Source organism: Panthera tigris, chromosome B1, assembly GCF_018350195.1.
Source record: "Panthera tigris isolate Pti1 chromosome B1, P.tigris_Pti1_mat1.1, whole genome shotgun sequence".
In the NCBI taxonomy this organism is placed as follows: Eukaryota; Metazoa; Chordata; class Mammalia; order Carnivora; family Felidae; genus Panthera; species Panthera tigris.
In genome coordinates, this window is record NC_056663.1 from 81,170,273 (window position 1) to 81,191,534 (window position 21,262).

At 38.0% G+C, this 21,262-nt stretch overlaps 1 protein-coding gene across 1 annotated transcript in view; it reads right to left on the reverse strand.

Moving 5' to 3' along the window:
• The window catches only part of SMAD1 (SMAD family member 1), a 47,549-nt gene extending 41,053 nt beyond the window's left edge, over nucleotides 1–6,496 (reverse strand). The window contains 1 exon segment of the mRNA XM_042983833.1: nucleotides 5,914–6,496. Coding sequence (XP_042839767.1) covers nucleotides 5,914–6,313 — 400 coding nt within the window. The 5' untranslated portion in view covers nucleotides 6,314–6,496.
• Nucleotides 6,497–21,262: the final 14,766 nt, after the last annotated feature.

A 21,262-nucleotide genomic window follows, 5' to 3' on the forward strand; every position in this document is an offset into this window, starting at 1 on the left:
AACCCAAGGATCCCTCATGTTTTCACCCTTTTATAGTGACACCCACTTCCCTCCTGCCCACCCCCTTCTCAGTCCCTGGCAAACACTAAATTCATTCTCCATTCCTAGAATTTTAAGACTTTCTGAGATAAAATTTACCAAGCCACGAATTACATGGTGACTGAGGCAGATAAAGAGTCAAAACTCTCATACAGCCAACAGGTGAAGAGGCTTTTAGGTATATTTTAACAGCTGGGAGCCATTTTACCAAAAATGGAAGCACCAGAAGGTTAACTCCAGTGTGTTAAAGACTGAAATAGAAATCTCAGAATTTCAAATTCAGGTTTAATATGGCCTTTCAAGTTGATTAAGTTTAAAGTACAGAAAACAGTTTTCAAGAACAATGTGAAAAACATAAAAAACAAATAAGGCTAATGACAGGAAGTCTCCATAAAGGCATGTTAATATCCACAGATAGCAATTGAATGGTCTTCTTAATACCACAGTTAGATGACTTACTTTACGACCGTCAGCATTTAGTTGGGTAAAGAAAAGGAAAACCTATATTTAACCCAACCACTAATAACTAGCCTTAATTCTAAAGGCTACTAAAAGTCCAAATAAACAGTCACCTGTTACATCATCAAGAGGGTCACGGTCAGAAACTGCATGAACTTTCTTTCCTGTAACTGTTCACACACTGTAGAAAAAGAAATCCTTAATATTTTTTTACTTTCCCAAAGATAAATTTTTCAGTGATGGTCAAGGTAGTACCTTTCACCAACAGAAAGGTTCTTTCCCATTTCACACTCTTTACCATTGTTAACTATGATGAATACAAGTCTGCACAGTGCTTGTGTAACTTCTGGTTTCCCCCCACTGTAATTTTTAGACTTCTTTATTTATAACAAAATAAATGACATAGGTTAAAGAAAAAACACAATTCCTTAAATCCATGAAAGTATTTTTGGGGGCGCCTGGGTGGCTCAGTCAGTTAAGTGCCCAACTTCGGCTTGGGTCATGATCTCATGGTTCGCGGGTTCGAGCCCTGCGTCAGGCTGTGTCTCCCTCTGTCTCTGCCCCTCCCCTGCTCTGTGTCTCTCTCTTTCAAAAATAAAGAAATATTCAAAAAAATTAAAGAAAGTATTTTTGGTCAAAGGAACATTAAAAGGACAATTCTAAAACCTGCATTGGGCCAAAAACAAAGCATTCCTTTCTCCTCGACTCCTCCACCTCCTTAAATACACCTTATGACATTTTATCAGAGTGCTGATCTTAATGAATATCAGAGAGAAGGGAAGTCCTGGAAGATCGGGTCAATTTTATATCTGTAACAAAACATGCAAAGTTCAAAATGATGAACGAACAACTTCAAAGACAAACCCATTAGCATCTCTTTTCGATAAAACACAACTTCATCTAGTCAACTGGACTTGACTTGTCTAGGTACCTTAAACCAGTGGTTCTCAAACTGTAGCCTGCATCAGAATCACCCACAGAGCTTGTCAAAACACGGATTCCTGGCCCCATCCCCAGAGTTCAGTTCAGTAGGTCTGTGCAAGGGTCTAAAACTTTGCATTTCTTTTTTTAATTTTTTTTTTTTTTTTAACATTTGTTTTTGAGACAGAGAGAGACAGAGCATGAACGGGGGAGGGGCAGAGAGAGAGGGAGACACAGAATCGGAAGCAGGCTCCAGGGTCTGGGCCATCAGCCCAGAGCCTGACGTGGGGCTCGAACTCACGGACCGCAAGATCGTGACCTGAGCTGAAGTCGGACGCTCAACCGACTGAGCCACCCAGGCACCCCAAAAACTTTGCATTTCTAAAAAAGGTCCCGAGTGATGCTGATGCTGCTGGTCTGGGGAACACATACTTTGAAAACCACTCCTTTAAACTAGAGACACCCAGTTTTTGTTGAATTTTTCTCCAGAGATCTCAACAGGAATCTCTGCAGAAAATACCAAGTCTGGGAGACCTAACTAATGCTTAAACTGCTAAATTGCTCTTTGAAATAATTTATCTGAGCTAAGTTGTTACATAGTTCAAAGTAATTCCGTGTAGAGCTGTGTATCTGTAGCTTAGAATTCCAGACCCCTTGAGGTGCCTGGGTGGCTCAGTTGAGCGTTCTACTTCAGCTCAGGTCATGATCTTACTTATCTTGAGTTCAAGCCCCACATTGGGCTCACTGCTGTCATCACAAAGCCCGCTTCAGATCCTCTGTCTCCCTCTCTCTCTCTCTCTCTCTCTCTCTCTCTCTCTCTGCTCCTCCCCCCACAAGGTGCAGGGGCTGCTTCATAGTGGTCTCTGGAAAAAGGCCATTTGTTCTTATTCCCACATTAGTCACTTTATAATATGAAAAATATAAGCTAAATCCTGATGTGTTCAAATTCAACAGATCTTGGCCTCAGCCTCAAAGTTTTCTAGAACTATTCTATGCATGCCTCACAAGATTTTTGGCTAACAGTTTGGGGGGGGGGGACGACAAAATGTCACCTGTAGTCTCAAATGTCTTATTTTAGCTGGTTTTCCACCCATCCCACCCCTGTCCCAACAAACCTTCTATAAGTAAGTTACTAAGAGCAACAAAATCATCTCAGTATTAATTTTTAACCTAAAGAAAAACTTTTCGTCATGTCAGAGGTGTTAGTAATAGTGTTATTTCATTGTTAGTAGTGAAATAAACGAACAAGGGAAGATGATGTTCAGAGGACATAGGCAAGCTGAAAACTCATTTCCAAAAAATGGACAAATGACCATACAAAGATATTACAACCAAAAAAATTTATTGAACTGTGCTAGCTGCTTAAAGTAGAAATGCTAATAATACATATGGGCCCTACCCTCACAGTTTTATTTATTTACTATCTTGCCAGGAAGACTAACAAAAAGACAAGTGTAAGTATGAGGAACATTATGAAGAAATTCAGATTGCTACAGGAAACAGAGACTACCCTATCAGGAGGGTAGCAAAAGAGGAATCAAGAGAGACTTCTCAGCAAAGCTGAAACCCATTAAGCTTAGAACTGAAGGATAAATAAGAGTGAGCTAGACAAAGAGGGAGGAGAAACGAGTAACAGACAGAGGAAAAGAACAGAGTGTTCCCATATGACTCAAACACACAAAATATGGAAGAACGGGCAAAGAAGCTGGAACAGCAGGCAGGCAAGACCAGAACGTGCAGAGCTCTGTGTACTAGCAATGGGAAACAGGAAGATAACAGGATCATAACATGCATCTTAAAGAACTCTCTGTGTAGTGCAGATATTGGCCTGAAGCGAGTGATGGGTCAGGAGGCACAAGAGGAATTGCTGAAAGGGTGGAGAAGAGTGGCAGGAGTGTGGATGGAGAAGACATAGTGAAACTTAATTGTCTGACACACAGGTTACTTAAATTTATAGGGACTTCAGTTTCATCATTAATGAAGTAGGATTAGAATCTTCCCTGTATACCTCCTTAAAGTTACTATGGTGAATCAAAAAAAATCACACACCTAAATAATCTTGTTTGTACATATTACTTGTATACACTGTTTATTTCTTCTCCAAAACTCTTAACTCCATCTCAATTTCTGGCTAACAGCCCATGTATCTCTGTGTTGACTTTCTGCTTTTTAATTTACCTCACAGCACATATAATAGTTAGTAAAGAATGTCTGCATTAGAATAAGAATTCAGCAGGGGCGCCTGGGTGGCTCAGTTGGTTAAGCATCTGACTTCGTCTCAGGTCACGATCTTTCGGTTTGTGGGTTCGAGCCCCACGTTGGGCTCTGTGCTGACAGCTCAGAGCCTGGAGCCTGCTTCAGATTCTGTGTCTCCCTCTCTCTCTGCCCTTCCCATGCTAACCATCTGTCTCTGTCTCTCAATAATAAATAAATGTTAAAAAAAAAAAATTTAGAATAAGAATTCAGCAAAGTTGGTGGAAAAAAGCAAATGCAGTCTTAGCAAAGATCAAGTCTAACAAAATGTCACTTTTAAATGGATACAATAAAAACCAACTAGTTATCTAGACATAAATCTAAAGAAAGATCTACAAGAATTATATGGAGGAAACTTAAAGAAAAAGACCTAAATAAATGTAGAAAATGCAAAATTAAGTCAATCCTTTGCAAATGAAACCAATGAAATTCCAAAAAAATTTCCAGAGGATTTTTCACAGAACTTGACAAGGTAATCCAAAAGAATATAATACAGAAACCACAAAAATATAATGTTGAATGAACATAACAAGTTGTGGAAGGATGTTCCAATATCGGTAACTCTTCTAAACATATAAAATAATATTATGTGTTGTCATGGATTCAGACATACATAATAACAGTATAAAAATACACATGGGAATGATGACATCAAATTTTAAGCAAAAAATTCAGAATAGTTACTGAAGGGAAAAAAACTGAATCAGAGAGGCCAAACCTAGAGTTTGGGTTTTATTTGTAATCTTTTATTTCTTAGGCTAAGTGGATACAGAGGTGTTTATTATTATACTATTCCCTAGTCTTTAAACTCTTTTTGTAGGTCTTAAATATTCCATGAAAAACCAAAAACTTTTTTTAAAAAACCCACAAAAACAGAATGCCTTTTATTTGAGAATGTTACTACATGATCTAGCATAGTAGTTTCCAACACCAGTCCAATAGCTACTCGACACCATCTGAAATATTTGTTAAAAACATGGATTACAAGGCTGTGCCAGAATCAGAATGTCTGGGAGGGGAGCCATGTGATTCTAATGCACAGCTTCATTCAGGAACCCTTGGTAACCACAAATCATTAATAGCTAATCCATCAACAAAATGGGTTCCAATCTGACAATGAGATATTTAAGTGCTTAAGACTGCCTAATTACTTTCCAATTGATGCAAACTGTCTAGAATGGGGATTCTAATTTGAGGGCAAAACCATACAAATTTTAACGCATATTATACCCTCAAAAAAGGTCATACACGTAAAAACTAGGAATATCTTCTAAAGTAATAGCATCTAATGATTCCACAGCAGATAGAATTCCCTCATATCCTCCACAGGGAGCAAAATTCCACCAGAGATGATAAAAGATGCTATCTTTTTAAAAAATTTTTTTTTAACGTTTATTTATTTTTGAGACAGAGAGAGACAGAGCATGAACAGGGGAGGGTCAGAGAGACAGGGAGACACAGAATCCGAAGCAGGCTCCAGGCTCTGAGCCGTCAGCACAGAGCCCAATGCGGGGCTCAAACCCACGAACTGCGAGATCATGACCTGAGCTGAAGTCGGACACCCAACCAACTGAGCCACCCAGGTCCCCCAAAAGATGCTACCTTTAAAAATAAAGTGGTACAAGTCATTAGCAATTGCACTAAAGATGTATTTCCCTCAAGTACACAGGTGGCAACCCCATGTTTCTTCTCTTTCTGAATTTTATTCCTCTGTAATAAAATCACAGCTAAGTTTATCTAGAGAAATTCAGAGGACCAATGATAAACATAAAAAATAAATTTAGAAAGAAAACCATTCATTCATTCATAATTAGAGTTTTCAGTATTGCTATGACAATTTTGCCTCGCTCCTAAGACACAAAATTAACTAGAGAGGACTAAGTCGTTAGAAAGTACAAAATCTTCAAGGGCTGGCACATTTTCCCCTAATATTTAAAAATCACAACTAGGGGCACCTGGGGGGCTCAGTCAGTTAAGCATCCCACTCTTGGTTTCAGCTCGGGTCATGATCTCATGGTTCATTCAAGCCCTGTATCGGGCTCTGCGCTGGCAGCACGGAGCCTGCTTGGGATTCTCTCTCTCTGGCCCTCCCACATGTGCTCTCTCCCTCTCAAAATAAATACATAAACTTTTGTAAAAAAAAGTAATAAAAATCACAACTAAAAACATGGAAAGGGATTATTTTCGTATTTTAAACAACACGAATCTGCTAAATACATCAATATAAAAGGACTCACTTACCAGGACTTTCTACTCGCTTATAGTGGTAGGGATTGATGCACACTTCCTTCTGCTTGGAACCAAAAGGGAACTCACAGCATTCCAGTGGTTTTAGTTCATGGTGGCTCTGAAGATCGGGCCAACGCCACACTCGGCAGTAAATGACATGAGGCAGTCCCTTCCGGTGGGAAACTTGCAGCCTGCCGTCCAGAGAGCGGGGGATGGTGACACAGTTACTTGGCTGCCCTGGGCAGCTCAAGGCCTTTTCCAGTTCCTCCATGGCACCTTTCTTTTTCTTCAGTTTTTTCACCAAAGCATCAACAGCTTTCTCTGCCCATTTTTCTTCTTCATCACCCTGTTTCCACCCAAGAAGTCTCTTCACAGCTGGACTTGTGAAGGAAAATAAACTTGTCACGTTCATAATGACCACACTAGTTCTACACTCCTTGTGTACGGGGAAATACAGGAGTCTCCAAATGCAAAAGCACAATGGAAGAGATTTCACTTTATTGACATAGGATTCCCTGTAGCTTCTTGGTTTTGAGGTCCCAAAAAGTAGAAATTACCATGCCTAGTGCTTTAAAAAGTACTCCAAAGTCAGCACCTAGAAAAGAAAAAAGGGGAAAAAAATATTTAAAATACTCGCTACTACAAAACCACAATTCACTGCACAATTACTATGGGCCAGGTACTATTTTAAGTACTTTTATGTATTACAATATGTTATGGACTGAATCATGTCCTCCCTAAAATTCATGTTGAAGCCATAACCCCCACTGCAACTGTATTTGGAGATGGAGCCTCTAAGGAAGTAACTAAGGTTAAATGAGGTCATAAGAGATGGGCCATGATCTGGTAAGACTGGTGGCTCTACAAGAGGAAGGGCTCCCCCGCTTTGCACACACACTGAGGAGAGGCTATGTGAAGACTCAGAGAGAAGACAGCAGTCTACAAGCCTGTGGCAGAGCTCTCACCAGAAATCAAACTGACCGGACCCTTGATCTTGGTATTCCCAGCCTCCAGAACTGTGAGAATAAATTTCTACTGTTTAAGCCACCCAGTCTGAGGTATTCTGTTGCGGCGGCCCAAGCAGACTAACACTTAGTTTTTTTAAACAGTCTTCACAGTGAGGTAATACGGTCGTTGCCATTTTACAGAGACACAGTTTAAAAAGTAGTAAGTTACTGTTCTGAGATAGAAGCAGTAGACACCTTCGTGCAAAAAAGTCCAAGTTATCAACAATATTGTAATGCTTTACACTCAGATTCATTGAGAAGCTCTAAAAATGTATTTCAAAACAGACCTCAAGCAACAAAAACTGAAAGTGACAGAAAAACATACAGTGGTCTTAACATCTGTTTTTGGTTTATTCTTCAAGTATCTTTATGCTGAAAGAGAAATTAGTTCTATTTCTACTATGTAAACATTATAAGATTTTAGGGTATTTATTCAGTAAACAAGCCTGTGTCTATGGGCCATAGGACAAGTAAAGTAGGAAATTTGGTTTTTATTGATAGGAAAGGAATGGAGCACATGAACACATACTGTACCAAACTCTTTAGTCCAGCTGTCTCAATCAAGCCTTCCAGTTACTCCTCACCAGACAAAAACAGAAAAGGTGAGAAAGCTTAAAGAGGGAAACTTTGCACAAATTCCAGCTAAGATATAGTAGAGCATGTATCACACCAACCTCCTCCCAAGAATCACTCTAAAAGGTAATAAAATATAAACAAACAAAAACGCCCCACTTTAATTTTAAATACATCAAAGAGCAGCCAAGGTCCTCAGGACTAGAGGGCCAAGATGCTTAGAACAGAAAAGCAATGAAGTGAGCAGAACATTCTTTTCTGCTCCTCTTCTCAGGGCCCTTACCAATGCCTGCACTGTAAGTAGCAAGCGGCCTGGTAGCCGAGCTGAAGGGGGCTCAAGAATGAAGCAGAGATTTCAGTGGCCTCATAGGGGGAGACCCCAAAGGGGCATGCTCTAGTGTAAGGGCAAAAAATGAAATGGACCAGTTTTTATACTGAAACATGGCCTGAATTCATCTTTCTTTTTTTTTTTAAATCATCTTAATTGGTGGGAATAGAGGAGAGAAAACTGTTGCAGAGGCAATGTTTGTAGATACTGGCCAAGGATTTTCCAAAACTGACAACAGACATCTAGACACAGATCCATGAAGCCCTACAAATCCCAACAAGGATAAATATAAAGAAACCCACAAGTTTTGATGGATCATATCACAGTAAAATTGCTGAAAACCTGTAACAAAAAACTTTAAAAAGACACCTTATTTTTCTACAATAAGTACAATAAGGCTGACAGCTGACATTCCAACAGAAACAATGGAAACAAGAAGGCAATCATTAACGTGCAAATGTAAACAAACAACTAGTAACTTAGAATTCTATACTTAGTGGAAAAATCATGCAATAGTGATTGTAAAATAAATGTGTTTTACAACATACAAAATCTGAGAGAACTGACTTCTGACAGGAATTTGTGAAACAGAAGGAAAAAGATCCCAGAAAGAAGCAAGGAATGGAGGAAAGAATGAAGAGCTCCAGAAGGATAAATAAAGGTAAGTCTAAATGAGTACTAACTTTACAAAAACAATAATAGGAATCTCTTGTGGTATTTAAAAAATAGAATTAAAATGCATGGAAAAAACAAAAAGAAACAGAAAGGAGTAAATGAAATTAGTGTTCTGTGGTCCCTGTATTACCCAGGTTGTGATAAAGCACTGAATTATTATTGATAAGTCTTGTCATAATAATAATTTAAAAAACTAATGATAGGATAATTTAAAAAACTATAAAAAGGTAATAGAGAACTTATACAATATAGAATTCTTTTTAAAAATGATTCATCCAGAGAAGTTAAAAAATACGGATTTTTAAAAAAAATATTACTGCAAAGAATTTAAGAGAAAAAAACAGAGCAAATACATGGGACAAACAGAAAACAATAGGTTTAGATCTAATTCCAAAAGTATCATTAATTATTTAAATATCAACAGACTAAATATGCAAGTAAAAGATGGGTAGGGATGGATGGGGATCATACCTAACTCTACTATGTACTTACAAGAGGCACACATTAAATATAAAGGACAGAGAAAGGTTGAAAGAAAAAGGATGGAAAAAGATATACTATGCATATTTTAACCAAAAAAGCTGCTGTAACTATCCAATAAGAAAGAACAGACTTCAAAAATAAGAAGTATCACCAGATATTTAAAAAAGGGATATTTCATAACATTAAAAGAGTTGATCTAGGGGTGCCTGGGTGGCTCAGGTGGTTAAGCCTCCGACTTCAGCTCAGGTCATGATATCACGGTTTGTGAGTTCAAGCCCCACGTCAGGCTCCGTGCTGACAGCTCAGAGCCTGGAGCCTGCTTCTGATTCTGTGTCTCCCTTTCTCTCTGTCCCACCCCCACCTCCACTGTCTGTCTCCCAAAAATGAATAAACATTAAAAAAGAAATAAAAAAGAGTTGATCTACCATGAATATAGCATAACCTCAAATTTTCATGTAAAAAGTGTCAAAATACATTAAGCATAAGCTGACAGAATTAAAATGACAAACAGACAAACCCATAATCTTAGTGGAAGATTAAAACGATAACTGATATAACAAGTCAACAAGAATCAACAGACATTGAAGATTAACAACATTTGTAAAAAAACTTGATCCAATTCATGTACATAGATCACTGTACCCAATGACTGTAGAATATACTTTCAAATATACATAGAATACTTACCCAAATTGACCATATAAAGAGCTATAAAGCAAATCTCTATACATATCAAAACCAAACAATATGCCTTTGAGCACAGTATAAGAAATCAGTAACAAAAATATCGTTCTCTAAAATAATTACACTTAAATAACTCATGGGTCAAAGAAGAAACTACAGTGAAAACTGAAAAACATATTTAACTTAATGATTATAAAAATATGACACATCAAAACTTGCAGGATGTGGCTCAAGCCATGCTTAAAGGAAAATTTATAGTCTGAAATGCATATATTAGAAAAAAAAAGATGAAAACTAATGGTCTATGTATCCACCACAAGAAAAAGGAAAGGAACAGTAAATTAAACTCAAAGAAAGTAGAAATGATAAGAAATTGGAAAAAAAAAAAAAAAGCCTAACAGAAAACTTACAAAATCAAAGTTGCTTCCCCAGAAATACTAATAAAATTGGACAAACCTCTAGCAAAACTGGTCAGTAAAAGTGAAGGCACAAATTAGTAACAATAGGAATAAAAGGGGAAATCATTACTGATCCTCGCAAGTTAAAAGAATACGGATTACTAATTGCTGTCACAGCAAATCTGCACATCTAGAGCTACTTTGTGGTAGTCTACATGCGTTCCTCACTACAGCAAAGTGACTGAGGAATTCAATCTTATTATCTTCCTATCCTCAGAGCCAGCACTGTACCTGGCACCCAGCAGATTCTCAATAAATGTTTAATAAATAATTTAGCTCCCTGAACAAATCAGAAGGCCAAGCGTGGAACTCCAACTTTACTCAATAAACTATGAGTAAATATTACTAAATAAAAATATCACTCAATGGGCTGTAGAGAATCAGTTATTTCCTTTTTCAAAGTAAAGAGTTTTACCCAAATTTGCCAGTTCTATTGAAGTTGGTATTAATTTCATTTAACAGAAAAGGAAAGAGAAAACAAAGCCATGCTGCTATCAAAAGTCACACTTGGTCAGAGTGTACCTACTGAAATAATCATTTACTTTTAGATTAGCTTTGCAAAAGAACAAGGACAACTTCTTTCTAGTCTTCTCATAACAAATTACGAAGGGAATGTATTTCTTCTTATTTTATATTGCCTTTTCTTCTACTCCAATAACCGCTTTTTTATATTTTAGCCAATGATTTTCAAATAGAATGGGGTGAGTTTATATCAAAATCACCAGGGGCTATTTCAAACACTGTCAGTGATGGGTTATACAAGGCAAGTATGTTGCGGGGTGAGATTAAGAACCACCATTTAAGACCTTTGTTTTAACTATTCAAACTGACACTCATTCAACAAAGCTATACTGAGTGCCTGCTAAGTGTTTGGCACTGTGCTATAGATATACAGGGACAGGGGCAAAAATGTCTGCATCCTAAAGGGGCTCACAAGCTGAGAAAAGAGCCAGGAAGTCAACAACGCTCTCTGCGGCAAGTTGGTGTCCATGCTAACGCTAAAGGATTGGGTTGAGAAGTGTTAGGCCATCTCCAGGGAGTCATCCAGAAGGATCACACTGTGACTATATACCAACGTAGAACATGAGCACAGGAGTAGAAGCGGAGACCCATGTACTGTGCATTTGCCCACCAGGAACTAACTAGAACACTGTACGAGAAAAGCTCTAAAATGAGTGCAAACAATAATATATAAGAGAAGAAAACAATTAATTCCAAGGATTTCAGGAAGTTTTCCCAAAGAGGTCTTAAAGGATGAGTAGAATTTTATGAAACAACAGAGCTAACATTTTGAGCTATCGCTACCTGACAGACACTGTTCCGACAGTTTGGATCTACTAACTAGTGTAACCTTTACAACAAACCCTCTGAGTAAACACTATCGTTTCCCTCTTTTTACAGGTGAGGGAAGTGAAATACAGAAAAGTGAAATAAGTTGCCCAAAGTTTACAGACACAGCTGTAGGCCAGAGCCAGGGTCTGAATCTGTGCTCTCTAAGAGAGCCTCAATATTTTAGCCACTTGTCTAAACTGCTGGTTTGAGGGGAGAAAAAAAAAGTTACAAACAGAGAGGGAGGGAGGCAAACCATAAGAGACTCTTAAATACAGAGAACAAACTGAGGGTTGATGGGGGGTGCGGGAGAGGGGAAAGTGGGTGATGGGCACTGAGGTGGGCACTTGTTGGGATGAGCACTAGGTGTTACATGGAAGCCAATTTGACAATAAATTATATTAAAAAAATAAAACAAAGAAACTGCTAGTTCTAACAGACACAAAATAGAAATGCAGGGCTCAAGGTGGCTGGCGATGACACAGGGCTGATAAGAAGGGCAGGGGCAAGACTATGAAGGGCCTGTGATACATCTTATCCCGTAGACAAGTGGAAGGTTTTCTATCACAGCAATGCTGTGATTAGACCTACAGATCTAATCTGTGTTTCACAGAGACAGCCAAGGTGATAGCCTTAATACAGGAAGACTTCTCCATACAGAGAACAAAAAACAAACCGCTACCTCTAAACACTGCAGGAGCCAACTGGAGGGACTGTCCCAATGCCACTTCACAAAAATTAAAAGTGGCAAGATCACAAACCTTTACGTATAAATGTGCGTAGATGAAACAAAATGCCAGCCGATGACTAATATCTGTCTACTTGAGTTAAGTATTTTTTTAATATACAAGTCAAACAAGTCACCTACCAATGAGTCCATGATACTGTGGCCTTGGCAAGACAGCTCATTTTTTTTTCTGCCCGTTTTTGTACTTCCTGCTTTAGTTTATGTCAAAAGCTAAGTGGCCTTATCAGTTTAAAGTGCAAAATAAAAACATGAGTCAGCAAACAGAGATTTCCTTCCCTCTTCTCCAAATACAAACATTTCACACTGACAAAAAAAAAAAAAAAAAAAAAAAATCATTCACTCACTTAGTAAAGAACCTCTAAAAGCCTTAAAAATACTATCTTTTGTTCCAGCAACTTCACTTTTCGAAACTTACTCTAAGGAAATATTCTGAACTAGAAAGGTAAAATGTTTTTGCACAAAGATTTTCATCAAAGCATTATCTTTTTTAGAGGAAAAAGAGAAAAGCTAATAACTAGAAAACAGGTAAGTAAGCTATGGTACAATCCACTCAATAGAATATTACGAAGCCCTTAAAAATTATGTTCATAAAAGCTATGTAATAACTTGGAAAAAACCTTAAGCACAAAATAACATGGGTTATGTAGCATGAACAACTATGTAAATACATCAAAATATTAACAGTGGCTGGATTTGGAAGGTTAGTAATATGTCTCTCCTACTTTTCTAAACTTTTCAAACATTTCATGAAAAACTTTAACTTCTGAATTAAAAAAAAAGCCTCCATATGCAAATATTTGCAAATTACAAAAAAAAAAATCAATTTTATGAGGTCAAGCCACATACAAACTGCTTTTAAAGCCAGGTTGGACTTAGACTGTGATCTGATTTTGCAAATAATAAAAATACGTTTTTTTAAACCCTGTTTAAAACAGTGTTCTAAATTCAGATTTTTTCCTTATGGAGTGTTGCCCATGAGAAGGATTTCTATTAGCACTGCCAGAAGTCAAACGAGAAAAATACTCTTCTCATACTCCTTTTGACTTGGCTATTTAATTTTGCAACCCATGTACTATTCCTTAATGTTAAAAGGAAAAAAGCAAAAAAAATTAAAATACCTTTAACTGCTGTGTAACTTGCTTTCTATTTAAAGGAAACCTAATTAGCCAATTGCACAATGGACATTTTCTTTATCTTGGCCTCATCTAGTAAAGAAGCATGTAATTATCCAACTGTGTGAATATAAACAAAATACATTATCTACTATTCAATACCTTTCAGATCCCAGATTCCCACACAAAGTCTTAAAATAATTATTCTAATTTGTATCTGAAAATACAATTAAAAAAGGGAAGAGGGAGAGTAGCTGCCAAGTGGTACAAAACAAGTACCTTTATAAAAGGATGGAGGAGGGAGGAGACAGATCATGACCAAATTAAATCCCTCTGTAGCTTCAGACTAGTGTGGCTTATAATTCTTGCACTTGCATGGAATCCAATGAAGTAGACAAAATAAATGGCTCCATTAAATATTGAGGGAATAATTAAATTATACAATAAAATAAATATAAAATACAGGCTGCAAAAAGTGGGGAAAAAAAACAAAGACTCCTATCCTAGTACCTTAAAAAAAAAAAAAAAGGAACTAAATAAAGATAAATGGTCTATTGTCAATGAAGCAAGCAACTTTTTTTTTCACTTCTCATTCTCTGGTTCATTACTTTGTCTTAACTCTAATGGTAAAACAGCATGGCATAAAGATCAAAGGAATTAAGGAACTAAAAGCACAGGGTATTGATTAACTTCACTTTGAAACTGTTTAACAGTTGGATAAGTTATTTAGGAAAAAAAGACAACTTTACAAAAATTACCTTTCTATAAAAATGCTTGAACCATTTTTTTAGGAAACCAGTATTTCCAAGTAACAAGCTGTGTGCATTATTTCCTGACTTATACCACTAAGCTTTCTTCTTAAGCAGATGATCTTGTGAATAAGCAGAAAAAGTTAAGACTTGAGCTCCCAAAGAAGAGCCACAATGGGGCTTCAGAGAAATCATAAGCCAACTGTATGATTTTTGTAGTGCACTAGTTTTTATACCTAAGATGTTTCATTATATACCTCATTAGAATGCCATGGAGATGTAAAATACCTCAGAGATGTGTTGTACAAGTACTATGGAAAGGTACGTGTCATCTATCCTTGCATCCAACTTTAAATAGGACTTAAGGCCTAGTAAGAATTCTTGCCTCCTCTGAGGTGCTTGACTAAATTAAGACATCATAAAGGGCTAAAAAGTGAACATGCCAGAGGATCTGTAATGTAACTTTCACTACTCCGTTTTTTTTTTAGTCTACCTGATTTCATTTGGGTACCCAAGTCAACTGCATACTCCTACCAAAGGCAGTATTGGCAAAACAGATCATGACTCTCAAGAAGGATAAAACAAAGATACCCTAAAACTTCCCGACACTCAAAGAAACCACAGAATCACAGAAGAGTAGACACAACAGATTACGGTTAAAAATACTTAAAAAACACGAAGGCTGCAAAGAAAAATACTCCAGAGATTCAATGCCAGTAAATATTTTAAACCATAAAGAGCAATTCATCATTAAGCCAAGAATTGCAATGAGCTTTGTTGATGGAAGAGTAAGACAGAAAATTCACAAAATGGCACAAGGGTGGGGGGGGGTGGTGAAGAGAAGGGGATCACAACCATATTCATCAGACCTAAGTAAAATTGGGCTACAGAGTCAAAAGTCCTGAGGAATAGAGAACTTCTAACTTTTGGTAAAACTAAATTACCTGTTACCCAAGAAAGTAGAACAGCAGACAATCTGCATACTGGCTTAGCACTGAAGGAGAAGAAGGGCATACACTCGCATTTCCGGGTGGAAAAACAATCCTATGAACAGTACCTGTGAAAAAGTTATGAACGCAGGTAGAGACAGTGCTCTGGAACAAGTAAAATACAACCATAAGCAGCATCAACTCTAAACAGTGCCTAACAAAAGCACAAAGACTATTATACTGCTCATTAAGGAAAATGATACATCCTTATCCACTGTTAAGGCAGACCAGGAAAAAAAACAAGTTAAAATTTGCTATACAAGTATAATGTCATTACAATGAATATAAAAACAGAGATGGGTTTTCTCCATCTATTTTGGTCTCAGACAAATACCTCAGAGTTATAAAGCTCTGTGATCTGGTTCCAAACAAAGATTTCTTTTCCCCAGCTACTTCATTAGGAACTAACTTCGTTTTGAGATATTAGACCTGTAGAAAAAAACAGGTGAGGTGCCCCTGGATTTATTTTTCCTGTTTTAAAATAGCAGTTAGCCCTTGATGTTCAGTTTCAAATGGGTCAAATGTAGCTAAATAAAACTCACACTAACCAAAATAATCCTAGAACAAAAAGAAAGTGAGGATGAATAACATCTCTCTCCAACTTTTGCAGGTTTGAAAACACTTTTTAAACTACCTACTCTGCTGCCAGGAACTCTACTTCAACTGAATCCTCAGAAAACGTATTTAAACAAATTCCTACACAAGAAAGTGACATGAAGATCCACTGGAGACCACAGAAGAATTCTGCTGGTCTTAGATCAAAGCATCAAAGTCCTGCCATTATAAACATCCAGAAGTCAAATTTCACCTTAGTGAGCCTCTTATTAAGCCTTGTTTTGGTTACTTCCAAACACTTCGCAACTTTCTAAGCATGTTAATTAATGACTCTGAATAGTTACGGCTGCCATTTTTTCATTAAAAATCTTTTTTCAGAGATTAATTTTCCAAATCCGGGCAACCGGTGTGTGACAGTGGGAGGGAGGATGAGCTCTCAAAAACCTATTTTTAGTAGTAATGCAATTACGACTACCTTAAAACACAGATGCTAACAGCCAGTCTCCCAGTCTCTCAGGTGCGACTTAGGAGACATGCAAGCAAGAGCTGCCATGTGGTCTGTCACCAGTGTTAACCGAGTGGGAAACTCCAGAATCTAAAAGGACAGGAGTAACACACAGACTGAAGAGCAGCTTACCACTTACCACTCGTAAGTTCATTGCAAGCTGTGACACTGTGGCCAGATAATTTCAAAAGTAGCATCCCTTGGATGAAAGTGAAGCAAGGAATTTATGGATGTCACAATTACATGAGACTCTAAAGAGGACAGCACTCTGGTTTACATATTTAGGTGTGCCAAATATACTATCCGATACATCTCCACTGTGTTGGAAAATTCTTTAAGACAAGAACGCTTTCTGGTTCTGCTCTGCATGCACAAGTCCTTCCATCCTGACAAACCTAGGCTGCTTATAAGACAAGCGGTCAATTATTCTTAGTCACAGACACTCCCTAGAGAATAGCAAGTGTCAGCTCTGTTTTGTTTCATTAGATGATTACTTGTTAAGTAGACTGATGGCACTTAGGAATTTTCTTACCATCCTCAACTTCCACAAACAAATCTGTCTTATTTGTACATCTCCTTGCCACTTCCTCCAGAAGTTGTACCACTTTCTTTAATCCCACTGAATCCCTGTTCTCCAATTTGTGCTTGTAATGGAAAAATGTCCTTCGGTTCATAGTAACTTCAAGACATCCAGGTCCTAATGACCTCACACTGATAAATTTCATCTGTATTCACCTCAACTCAAAAACCGGAGTCATCTGGCCTGCAAGTGCTCACTCCTTGAACACAGGAGACTGAAGACTGGAGACATTTTAAACTTTCATTTTATTGACAAGAAGAAAAACTCTACCACAGTTGTCTCTTAGAAAAAAAAAATATTCTGAGTCACCGTTAACGGAGAAGAGCAGTTTCACGGACTGCAAAGAATGCCAATCGTGGTAAATTCCCACAAGTGGTCAGTTATGAACGATTCACCACCAACAAATGAACAAAATTATTCTAACTGCATTATTAGCTTATGCAAGCATTGTATTGGTTGTGTTTACAAACATTATCTTATTGATTCCTGCAGCAATTCTTCAAGGTATGTATCAGTATCTCAATTTTACTAAGAAACCCGAGAATCAGAGGTCAAGTAACTTTCTCATATTCTAATTAGTGGTAGATCTACATTTTAAGCAGGTAACTAAAACAGAATAGGTGTGTTAAAGTCCATTAATCAGGTTTAAAAAAAAAAAAAGTAATTCACAAGTCAAATTCAGATGAAAATGGAATAGGCCAGAGGAGGAAAAACACTGCCCTTTTATTAAAAAAAAAAAAAATCCTGCTGTATTTCATTTTTTTGGAACATATTTCTCCTTCCCCACTGATCTCACAGGTGCGGTTTATGACAACAAACACACATCTGTAGGGGTGAGCTGACACACACAAGGCAGGACAGCCTGAACCCTCTTCCCTATATTTAGAACCTTCTGCTCAGCTCTTAATTGAATAATTTAATCAGGACCCTCTAAAAGGGAAACACATCCATATTCATCACAGGCATCAAAGGAAACATCTTTACAAGTTATATCCTTTTACAAACCAACATATGGTCTCACGCCATTCTCTCAATTGTTGAACTCCTCCTCTGGGAAGAGCATGGAATTTTATTTCTTTTTATCACTTGAAAAAATCACTTCCCCCCTAATTCAGTAAAACTGGGTGGAGGCCACTTCCTCCACAGGTGAGAGAAATAAAACTTGTTGATCTGTCATTGTCAGGAATTTTAAAGTTAACTATTTATTCTGTGTACTTTTAAAATAGAAACAAAAGGCAGACCAAATCCAAAATAAGAAATCAGGGCACATATCCCACACTTTCAAATAAAGCCTCTACAATTTTTCTGTCGTCTTAAGCTGTTTCTAAATGAGAAAACAAGAGCCCTTCACTTGGAAAGAAAAGAGCTAGGCTTGAATGGTAGCACCCACTCAGGAGGTGCCCTCTGAACAAAACACCTCTCTGAGCTTCCATTTGCTTTTCCACAAAACTTTGATTCCACCACCTATCCTGCTGGGTTAAGTATGAATACATAAAACTGCTCTGAAAATCACAACATGCTGAAAAATGTAATATATTTTATTAACACAAGTTTCACAAACAAGGAACCTAATTTAACACCTTGTATATACAAAAAAAGAGTTTCTGTCCTAGCTGTGCCAGTTCTATGAAGTTCTAACTTTGTAAAGGGAGAGAGAGAAAGGGGGATAAAGAAAGAGAGAGAAGGCTATATAACTGCACTCAGAACACAGCACTGAATGAGACAAAAAACAGATTTTTAAAAGCTCATGCCTTTATGAGACGTGCATTCCAGTGGTCAGGTAAGGCCTCCCTGAGAAGGTAATATTTATTTTTTTTAAGTTTATTTATTTATTTATTTAGAGCATGTGGGAGGGGCAGAGAGAGAGAGAGAGAGAGAGAGAGAGAGAGAATCCCAAGCAGGCTCTGTGCCATCAGTGCAGAGCCCGACACAGGGCTCGAACTGAGGAACCAGGAGATCACAACCTGAGCTGAATCTAAGAGTTGGATGTTCAACTGACTGAGCCACCCAGGCACCTCATGATATTTGAACAGAAGCCTAAAAAGGTGGGAGGCTGAGCCCTGTGGGTAAGTGGGGAAGCACACTACAAGCACAGGAAAGAGCAAGTGCAAAGGCCACCAGGTAAGAGACAGTAGTGAGAGAGAAGATGGGACAGGTAAGGGAGCCAATCCATAGGGACTTCATAGCCTTCATTCTGAACTGAGCCAGGAAGCCTGGGGTGGGGGGAGGGGAGGGGGGAGGGACGGATGTGACCAGAGTTTGAAAGGATTACCATGGGTTGGCCCACTGAAAGAATGGAAGTAGGAAGCAGGAGCAGCGAGGTAGTGGTAGTGGCAGCAGTAAGAGCTTAGGAGACAGATTGGGACGCCATAGCAATTGTTGTGGTTTTGAGAGGGACAAAGGTTTGGATCAGTGTAGCGGAAGAGTCAGATCCTGGATATATTCTAAAGGTATGGCCATGAACAAACACGTTTTATTGCTAAAGTAAATAAAGGAAATAACCATAAGGTTGGAGAAATCAGTTTAATTTTTAGACATGCAAAATCCCACATTATAGAACTATGAGACTGAGTCTCTGAGGTGGAGTCCAAGGTTACTGGAGAAGTAGTCCAGGAATGATCACAGAAGCAGTAGGGAGGGAATAACGACTAGAAGCTGAACTCTTTTCGGAATTAGGGGGAATGATGGGGACTGGCAGTAAATCACTAACAAGGAAGGGAAGGGAGTGGTATAATCTGACATGATAGTCAAAGCTGGGTGTCTCTATGGAGGATGGTGGAAGAATGGTCTGACGGCAATGAACAGGGCACCCACTTCCAGGCACTGCGATATGAGGGTTATGAGAGAAAACAGCCACGCCTTGAGACCGTTACAAAGGAAGCAACATCCTCAGATGAACATACACAAAGACATTCATGTTCTAAATAACCCAGATGTCTAACAATAATGGAATGATTAAATAAATTATGGTACATCCGACAATGATGTAACTGTTAAAAAAGAAAAAAAAAAAAGACAGACTTTCATGTCTAACAGGGGAATAAAGCCATACTGTAACCGTTCAGTTTGAAAAAAGTTGCAGAACAATATACACAGTATGGTTCCATTTTAAAAACACAAATAAAAACAAAAACTGTACAGGTACAACATATGTGCATTTTTAAAGGCCTGGAAGGAAGAAACAAAACAGAACAAGTGGTTCCCTCTAGTAGTGAGCTGGAAGGAGAGGAGTTCAGAACATTTTTACTTATAACCAACTACTGTTTTCAATTTTAAAACCCCAATAATAAAGATAAGCAAAAACTGAAGAGGGTAACATTTATTCCACATGGCTCTATAAGACAGTATTATGAACAAGAGGTGGCAAGATTTATCTTTTTATAAAGAAAAAAAATAATTGAAAGTGTTTCTGCACAGGGGCGCCTGGGTGGCTCAGTCGGTTGAGCGTCCGACTTCGGCTCAGGTCAGGATCTCGCAGTTTATGAGTTCAAGCCCCGCGTCGGGCTCTGTGCTGACAGCTCAGAGCCTAGAGCCTGTTTCAGATTCTGTGTCTCCCTCTCTCTGCCCCTTCCCTGCTTATGCTCTGTCTCTCTCTGTCTCTCAAAAATAAATGAATGTTAAAAAAAAAAAAAAAAAAAAAGTGTTTCTGCACGGAGTGGAAATATCACTGAAGTAGGATTTCAAGAGAAATCTATTCCTGTGTACAGTGTTGGAATAGATGACTTACCTCTGGTGGGAATATGATTTTTTTATTAAGCAATTCAGCCACATGATCAAAAAGTTCAATTTTACAAAACATGTATTATAACAAAAAATAATTTACCTTCTCATTCTAGTCCTTGAATCCTCTTTCCATTAGCAATTCAAATATCCTTCAAACCTTTCAACGCATAAATTTCTTACCAAAAAAAGTTTTGTATTACTCAAGTATCTTCAAAAGCAATTTGGTCCTGTCACTTTTCCAGCATATAAATCTGTTACTTGGGAGAATGAAATGATTTCTAAAAATCAAAGTTTACACAATCCCTGAAACACTGACTCTCTTCCACATGACAATCAATGACAACAGCCTGTTATCCATCTGCCAAAAACAGTACTGGACTTACATGTTTGCCTGGCTACCTCAGAGAAGAAACTGAATAAAACAAGAGCAGCCCCCTTCCAGAACAGTAACAGCTCCCTCCAGTTAACAGCTAAAAGAAACAAATGCAATATGTCTCACTAGGTCATGGAAAAAATGCTTTGGATAAAGGCAAGCATAACCTACAAAATTAGGTGATGTACTTTAAGTCCGGACTTGTTCAGTCCAGTCCTATCTATTAACTTTTCCACAGTGACTTACTTACCAGTCAGAACGCAAACACCTAGTAGAGCTCTCAGAAGGTTTCAGAACCCCAAATCTCCTCCTTTATACATCCAACTACTAAGAGAATGTTAGTCTTCATTAATTCACAACTTAACTGAACAAATTCCTTAATCCCTTACCACCAACATAAAAGTACAGTAGAAAGAACACGGGCATGATACAGTTCCCACCACGACCAAGCTTAGAGTTATGAAGTGTGTCAGTGAGAGATGGGAGAACG